General features: G+C 36.2%; 1 protein-coding gene across 2 annotated transcripts in view; it reads left to right on the top strand.

Moving 5' to 3' along the window:
- LOC135200780 (voltage-dependent anion-selective channel protein 2-like) overlaps window positions 1-7,713 on the top strand; it is a 9,493-nt gene extending 1,780 nt beyond the window's left edge. For both annotated transcript variants that reach the window (XM_064229423.1, XM_064229424.1), the window contains exons 2-3: window positions 2,884-3,092; window positions 6,704-7,713. In XM_064229423.1, the coding sequence (XP_064085493.1) occupies window positions 2,894-3,092; window positions 6,704-7,353 (849 nt within the window). In that variant the 5' untranslated portion in view covers window positions 2,884-2,893 and the 3' untranslated portion in view covers window positions 7,354-7,713. The remainder of the gene's footprint in view (window positions 1-2,883; window positions 3,093-6,703) is intronic.
- The last annotated feature ends 994 nt before the right edge of the window (window positions 7,714-8,707 follow it).

Raw genomic sequence — 8,707 nt, forward strand, 5'->3', positions numbered from 1 at the left:
CCTTATTTTTGTGAGTATGCATTGAATAAATTATGTTACACAAAAGTGAGCATGCATTGAATGAATTGTTACACAAAAGTAGTTAAAATTCTTTAAAAGTAAATTTTATTTAAAATATTTAAGTACACTATTCTGTAATTGTGAAACATATTTAGGAATAACTACTGTTGCATCATTTTAAGTAATTTTTGGCAGAATAAAAACTAGTGATGCATAGGCCCCCTAAAACACCAAAATGTTGGTGGTCAGCTGCCTCCTCTAGCCTTTATATTTTATATATTGACCCATCTTCAAAGCCAAATTTGCAAATGTTTTTAGAAAAATAAGCAAGGCTTCTAATTCTTTGGGACACATTAAAAATATGTTAAGTTTGTATATACCATTAAAAGAATCTGCTACCGGAGTAGGACAAGAGATCAGTGGAAGTAAAACCAAAATCACGAGATGTCTAAGAAACTACCAACAACGACAGGAACAACAAAATATGGAAGCTATTGAGAAATGTAAGGAAATGTAAAAACATATTTAGGAAATTTGTTAACATCCACAAATAAGATGGCGAAAGATGTTTTGGGCTAGAATTAAACTAGGGAACAGATGCTTTTCCAATCAACATCTTTTAAAGAAGAAACATCACAAGGTCTACCAAATTAAGAATTTACAACACTATTTTCAGCCCAGTACTACTCGATGGTTCAGAGACCTGGACGCTTGCTAAACGTCAAGAACAGCATTCCGTATTGCTGTTTAGTACTGCTTGACGCAGCATCATTTTTGACAAGAACTGGGATTAGAGAAGCTACATACAGAATACCTGTTGGTTTTGATAAGTAGGTTAAGTATATCTTAGTTTTACCAGATCAGATCACTTATCTGATTAACAGCTTTCCTATGGCTGGCCCGAAGGATTAGATATATTTACATGCTAAAAACCAATTGGTTACGTAGCAACGGGGCCTACAGCTTATTGTCAGATCCAAACCACATCGGGAAGTGAATTTCTATCACCAGAAATGAATTCCTCTGATTCTTTGTTGGCAGAGCAGGGAATCAAACCCTGAACCTGAAATCTGTAGTAGAGCACGTTACCGACTCGTCCAGTGAGGAACTTTATATTATTAGGTTTCCCGAAAAGTCGTAACTAATTAAGTTATTCTATTTTAAAACTGCTTTAATAGATACAAGTGTATTTAATGAGACCAAATCACTCTTGTAGATTCTAGGGCTGAAATGTATGACATGATTGTAATAAGTGAAATTTGTAGAGGACTAGGGAAAAGTATTTTGTTAGACTGGCAAATGAGAGAGACCAGGTTTAATAATAAAACAAAAAAGAAAGCTAAACAGGTGAGGGGACGTTTATACAATACCCTCTGTATGGCACACAGTAAACAGTGCAAAGTACATTAATATGTGGTTCTTTGCATCAGGGATATCTCCAGTAACCAATTGTTGAGATACAGAAAATGGTATGATCGAAGGAAGAAATTTCACATCATTTTTGAACACACCATTAAATTTCACACCATGTGTACGAGAAATAATTTTGAACACAGCTCCATTAGACTTTGTAGCTTGGCAAAATTTAACTGTCCAAGAGCTGAGACATGGAGTAAATTATTTAATGGCAGAAGCTGTATTTTTCATGTTGTCCTGTAATCTTTTTTACAAATATTGTTTATTGATGTATACAAAATGCAGCAGACTGATTAGCACAGCCTCATAAGGAAGTACTGTATTACTGTCTTCATGAACTTTAGTTATTCATAGGTGAATGTTGCTTGCTTTATTATCAGTATTCATTAGGAGCAGGAGTTCTCTTATTGTCAGTGATATTATTTAAATTGTGATGATTGTTGGAGGAAATATTATGCACCAAACCAAATTCTGCAGCCCACTGCATTAAGTAGGGATAGATGTATGACATTTAATACAGAACCTTTAACGAGTGGCCTTTCATAATGCTATAGATGATAGCAAAGTTCCTTTGCAACCACTATCTGTGAAGGCTTTATTGTATTTTTACTATTCTCCAACTCCATTGTGCTCCCTTCCTACAAGGTGTTCCTTTTTTTTTTCTTACTTTGTTTTTCAATGTCAATTTGACATTCAAGTCCAGTTTGCAATCTCATCCTCTTGGCTAACTCAGACATAATTGTTGGTTTGGTTAAATTAAAGTAGTACATTGGAATGTTCCAGCCACTAACTGCCATTCAAACAAAATTTTATAGTGCTATCTGAGTTCGAATATCATGGTCATTTGTAAAAGCTGTTCAAAGAAATTACTGCTGTTCGTCAGTTTTGGGCCCCTACGCTTCATATAACCATTAATGAAAAAGACATCTGGCTTGTTGTATGTCAACCCATACATACACAATGTATTAACAAATCAAATGTATTATTACATTGTTTGCTTTGATCTACCATTTGAGCTTGCAAGTAACCCACAAGAAACATTCCATTAATAACTAATGAGCCTGTAAGGGGTAGTGCTGTCAGTTCATGTGTACACTGAAGGCAGTACTTATGGTTCTTTGCAGAGTCCCTAAACCCCCCTAGCTGCAACCCATTTCGTTCCTGTTACTGTACCTCCATTCATATTGTCTGTCTTGCATCTTTCTTTCTACCCTCTCCTATCAGTTTCATAGTGCATATGTGAGGTTTTCCTCTGATTACACATTTCAAACCTTTCCATTATTCCCCTTTCAGCACTGAATGACCTTATAGGTTCCAGCACCTGGCTTTTGGCCTAAAATTTAATTTTGTATTAGTTCAAATCTGAGCCATTTAATTTGAAACTTTTTTAATGAATAAAATATAGTATGAATTAGATTGTAATAACTAAGATTCTGCTGATATTTATTAATTTTTGCTTTCTTCCAGATAGTGAAAAATGGCTCCCCCAGTGTATGGTGACCTTGGAAAATCTGCTAAGGATGTTTTTGGAAAGGGCTACCACTTCGGTGTACTGAAACTGGAATGCAAGAGCAAAACCAACACAGGTGTAGAAATCACAGCTGGTGGCTCAAACGCTCTTGAATCTGGCAAAGTTGCTGGCAATCTTGAAACTAAATATAAGGTCAAGGAGCATGGTAAGTGGATATATTTTTTTAAGACTTATCAGCAGCTGATAAATTAACTTTTGTAAAGTGTAATATGAATGCTTTATTATAATACATTATGATGTATATATAGTCACTCATTAAGTTATGCTGAAAATTTTCAATTTAAGCAGGAACAGAAAAAAAAAACTGGTAAAATTGCACACAATTTTATCGTAGTATACAAACACAGTGGATTGTATGATAAGAAATATCTGCAATATTACCACATCTGGCTACCCTATTCCTCAGAAAATTGATTAGACCCATAAGGAAATTTTTGTACTAGGTCAAGTTGCATATATACTTGATACTGTTATTAAAAATTTGGTACTTCAAGTAAGAGCTGTATTAGTGTTGAATCCCCTTTCTCCTCTGCATCAGGGAAGTTATGACAAATGTGTATTCAACTGAATAACCACAGTTGTTCAGTTGAAATCTTTGAAATATTTGTTGCCCTTCAATTAGTTACAGATTAGGCTCTAAATTTGAACATTTATAATTCACGCTTTTAGTCCTTTGTAGGTTTTTCCCCTTCGGGTAAAACAAGTTGTAAAAGCCATTAAATATCTCTAGTTAGTCTATATTCTTTAAGGGGAAGTTGAACAATGAAGGCAACCCACATGTTGTACAAAATTTATTCCAGGATTGGAATTGCCTTTATGAGAAGCAACTTTATTGTAGTTATGTATAAGGTTGACACCTTGTCTTCATTACTGACTACGCTGCTTTAGTCCTCCTTGTAGACAGTACAAGTTTTGTCAGTGGTTGAAAGGCTTATGAATGAACCAAAAACTTTGCCCCAGCAATCTTAGCTGTACTGTCTGTAGGAATGTGGGCCATCAATTTCGGGTTTATTAACTGCATACAGGATGGGAGCGCAGTAAAAGCTTCTATTGGTTATTTCCAAATGGTAGACTATGACACATCAGTGTATCTCATTTGATGCACCTTAGGCATCATTCAAGGTATGCAGCATCCATTAGCTGCTGTCCAACCTGTGTTAGCATTAAGTGCAACTGTGAAGCTTTCTCCCAGATCCACATCTTAGATCTAATGTACTTCACCTTTATTTTCTGAATCTCTGTCTTGCTGTTCAACCACTCCTAATCCCCATCTTCACAGTTTTAAGGACTGAGTGGCTATTAGTAATCCAGTGTTTGACTGGAGAGCCTAAGTTTATAAAATTTGTAGGAAACATTACCGTCATGTGTATGAGTTTCATGATTTCATCAAATTTGATTTTTTCTATGTAAGGGCCTGATCACTGAAGGGAATTGGGAAATTTTACAAAAGTAATCAATATGAATATATTTCAAAACAGTGTCTCCTGTGGTTGAAAATGAACACTAAAGTGTTGGAGAGTGATGGTAATATATTCTTAAGAAATATCATATGCTGGAACAGAAGTAACATTCTGCTGCACCTTGTAATTCTGGTATTAAACTGGCCACAGTGAATTATTTAGTGTGCATCAGTTAGTCACTATTTTTATATCTGTATTGGAGGAATTTGAAAAGTGAGATCATACCACAGAATGTTACCTATTTGTGTCATGTTTTACAAGCTGTAGGCTGTACTGAAGCCATTCATAACCCAGCTATATTACCATCTTGCTTCACTATTCCTTGTTTTATTGTTATTCTTATGGCTGATGGTTTGTTCTTCCCCTCCACCCCAGTTTTTGCTCTTAAAAAATCTTACTTGCCCATCTGTATATTTAGAAAATTTCATTTAATTAGTTAAATGAATTTGATTTTATGGTCTTCTCAGCATACTTGAGTATCTGCTCACAACTCCTGTTTTGAACTATACAACAGCCCAATATTTATGACCTTTTTATAGTATGATTTAACTAAGGTCATTGTCTATAGGTGAGAAGTGTCGCATCCTTAAGGTATTGTGTAATAATTCTTACTGTCACTTCTTGTTTTCTCATTTAAGGAATTATGGTAAGCTTCAGCCTTTAATTCAAAATAAGCAGTCATCCTTGAAGACAGCTTTCTCATTTCATTTTTGAATTATAAAAGCTTTTTTGTTATTGCTATTGTATGGAAGATCCTTCTCTCCATTGAACAATTATGGGCGTTATTGCTGTTTCTTGGAAAGCATTTCCAGGTAGCATGCATTGTTTATGGGTAAATTGCACAAGTGTGGAGACCCATTTGGTTAAGATAATTTGTTCCAGTAAAGGATGCATTGTTCTCACTACTGATGATGTCGATTCCTTTGTATCATCCTTTGGTTGTTACAATTCAGTCTTAAATTGTATTTGTCAGGTCCTTTTGTCATATTTCAGTAGATTGACTTTCAACAAGCTTTATGACTGACCACTTTCAAATCTTGTGGCACATACTGCACTATATGTACTACCTGGGGAACATATCTTCGTCCTTGATGCTAGAGAAGTGTTTATCATTGGGGTTTTTTCTTCAATTATATAACCATTACGTAGCAAAGTACTTGAAACTTCTATGGAAGTCCCTCCCTGGCACCTAGCCATGCCAGGTCCCTGTTGTAGTTTGGGAATGGACTTCTAGCAGCTAATTCTCATGGACCATCAGCATTATCCTTCCTGTGAATACCAATTCAGGCTATTGTGTGGTGAATGTGTTGTATTAAAAAAAAAAAAATTTTTAACAAGCATGTTCCAACATAAACTCGCATGTCGTCTCCTCTCCCTTATCTTTCAGTTGGAGGCTGACCAACTGATTGATAAAGTAGTGTTGTGATGGAGAGTTGTCCAAGGAAGATTAGTGAAGTGTTCTCACATGAGATTTTTTTCCTATCTGGATACATGGTTGGCAACAGCCTCAATTTAGCATTTTGTATGAAAAGATTTATTGCAAGGAATTTCTATGGATTGTTTGAGTTTTATTCATTCAGTTTACATTAAGAGATGGATGTACAGGCAGTCCTCATGTTACATCAGTGATTCTGTTCCTACACTGTGATGTTAGCCGGAAAATTGCATAACCCGATATCTTTGAAAATCATAAGAAACCCTTACTCTTAATCCTTTGGGTCAACATAAGCTGAAAATCATAAGAAACCCTTACTCTTAATCCTTTGGGTCAACATAAGCTGCAATTTGGTTGAGCTTTTGATCATATTACTACCTCCAAATTTTGACCATTCTGCCATTTGGGAGCCATATTAAAGTTCCAGTCTTCCATTGGGACTGGCAATGTAAATCCGGAACATGCGCTGTAACCCAGTAAATTAATTTTTTTATTATATTTAAAGTGAACAATGTAACCTTGGAACTGCCCGTACTGTATTTTGATTATTAAAGTACATTAAGTAAAAAAAAAAATGCTGGAAGTGTTGGGAATTGTGGACTGCTGGTAATGTTATGGGAAGTGTTCTTGTCACAGTGATGAAATCCATTTTGATTTGACGATTGTAAAGCAACTATTTACGCTCCTATGAGAGCCATTCACAAGATGCTTTGAGAAATTTCTTGATAAATGAGTTGTTGAGCGTTTATAACCAATTTATTGTAACAACCAACTGATATAAGAGCTTCTGTAACCAATTTATTGTAACAAATAACCAATATGTACTTCATGTTCAAATTAGTCTGCATTTTCTAATTGCAGGTTTAACCTTCACGGAGAAATGGAACACTGACAATACACTCAACACAGAAGTAGCTCTTGAAGACAAAGTTGCCAAAGGCTTGAAACTAGTTCTCAACACAACCTTTGCTCCCCAAACTGGCAAGAAGTCTGGTGTTCTCAAATCTACTTACAAAACAGATGCCCTCTCTGTCAACCTAGATTCCACCCTAGACCTTGGAGGCCCAGTTGTCAACGGTGCAGCTGTTGCCAGTTACAAGAATTGGCTTGTAGGCTATCAGATGTCCTTTGATACAGCTAAGTCCAAACTTACCAAAAATAACTTTGCCGTTGGTTTCACCACATGCGACTTCATTCTCCACACTTATGCCAATGATGGTGCAGAATTTGGAGGTTCCTTATTCCATAAAATTAATCCCGAATTGGAAGGTGCTGTTGACTTGGCATGGTCTGCTGGCTCAAACACCACTCGTTTTTCAATTGGTTGCAAGTATGCCCTGGACAAGGATGCAGCTCTTCGTGCTAAGGTAAATAACTCTTCTCAGATTGGTCTTGGGTATCAGCAGAAGGTCCGAGATGGTATTACTCTAACTCTTTCTTCTCTAATTGATGGGAAGAATTTCAATCAGGGAGGTCACAAGGTTGGCTTGGCCCTGGAGTTAGAAGCTTAGTGTTTTTATTGTAATGAAATGTTGAGTTACTGATTGAGTGGTTGTAACAATATGACCATTGCATGAATTCCCGCAATTTTTGAGATAAGGGAGCCAAATGGCACTGGACTCTTTTCTGTAAGAAATGTGAAAATTAGGTGGTGGTGTTAGCCACTAAACTAGAAGTCCTCAGTGTCATTGTGCCATCTCTTAGATTCCAGTAGTAGGGAGCATTCAGGATTGTACATTATACTGTAACCCCGAACGTCTGTACATTACTCAAAGATTTTTATTATCCATGGACGGAAATGTCTAAGTTGAGGCAATTTCTTTTGCAGCTTCATATGTATTATTGCATCCTTCAATAAACTAGAAACTACGTCTTGTTTTTAATTGCACCATTGCATCATGTAAAGTGTGAACTAATTTCTTTCTTAGGTTACCTATGGCAGTATTTGGGTAATGGATACCTATGGCAGTATGTGGGTAATGTAATTGTGTGATCTACTTAGTTATAGGAATGGAATATAAGATTTGGTCCCCAAGGCTAAGTGCTGGGAACTACAAGGTGGGTCTTGAAAGGTATTAGAGAATAAAAATTTTTTAAAAGGTGTAATGAGGAAAACCGGTTACACTGGAAACTGCTGTTAGGAGAGCGTGGACAGTAAAATGGAAGGAAAATATGGTAGTACAGCAAAGGAATGAAAGGGATTGCAGGGAGGGCCAAGGAGATGCTGCCAAGAACCTTAAAGAAATATTGTGTATGCACCATGTAAGAGGCACTGATGGCAAACCAAGGGGTACCACGTTGGTCACCTCTCTTATCCCATTCCTTTCTACACAAAACTGCTAAAGACATCCAATCCATTTCTCTTGAATGCATTTACCTAATTTTGCTATCTTTCCAGTCTAATCAGGATTCTGGAATTCTAACTGACCATTTTTACTTTTAAGTAACACAGTTAACAGACCCCTGTACTTAACATTCAATTTAAGAGGTCTATAAAAAATGTCATCAAAAACAGTAGCATAGTAACAAATAATTATATGGGAGCTGTTAAGTGTAAAGTACATTAGGAACTGTGTAACTACTGTAAGATATCTATTAAAGTGCAGGCAATAATATAGTCTGTTACTCAATGCACTTATTTACTAGAGGTGTCAGATCCCCAATGTGCTTGTTAAATTCAGGTGATACCTTCTAAACCTAGATTCTCTCCCCTACTCTTATGTCCTGGACTGAGGGTAATTTCTGAATTGTGCCTATCTGTGGTCTGAGTGGCAGAATTCACAGAGGGTTCAATCTTGAAATACACAATAGTATAGCCATTTCCTTGCAATGTGCTATTCTTAGCTCATTAAGCCTGCCTCTGCC

Source organism: Macrobrachium nipponense, chromosome 27 (genome assembly GCF_015104395.2).
Source record: "Macrobrachium nipponense isolate FS-2020 chromosome 27, ASM1510439v2, whole genome shotgun sequence".
In the NCBI taxonomy this organism is placed as follows: Eukaryota; Metazoa; Arthropoda; class Malacostraca; order Decapoda; family Palaemonidae; genus Macrobrachium; species Macrobrachium nipponense.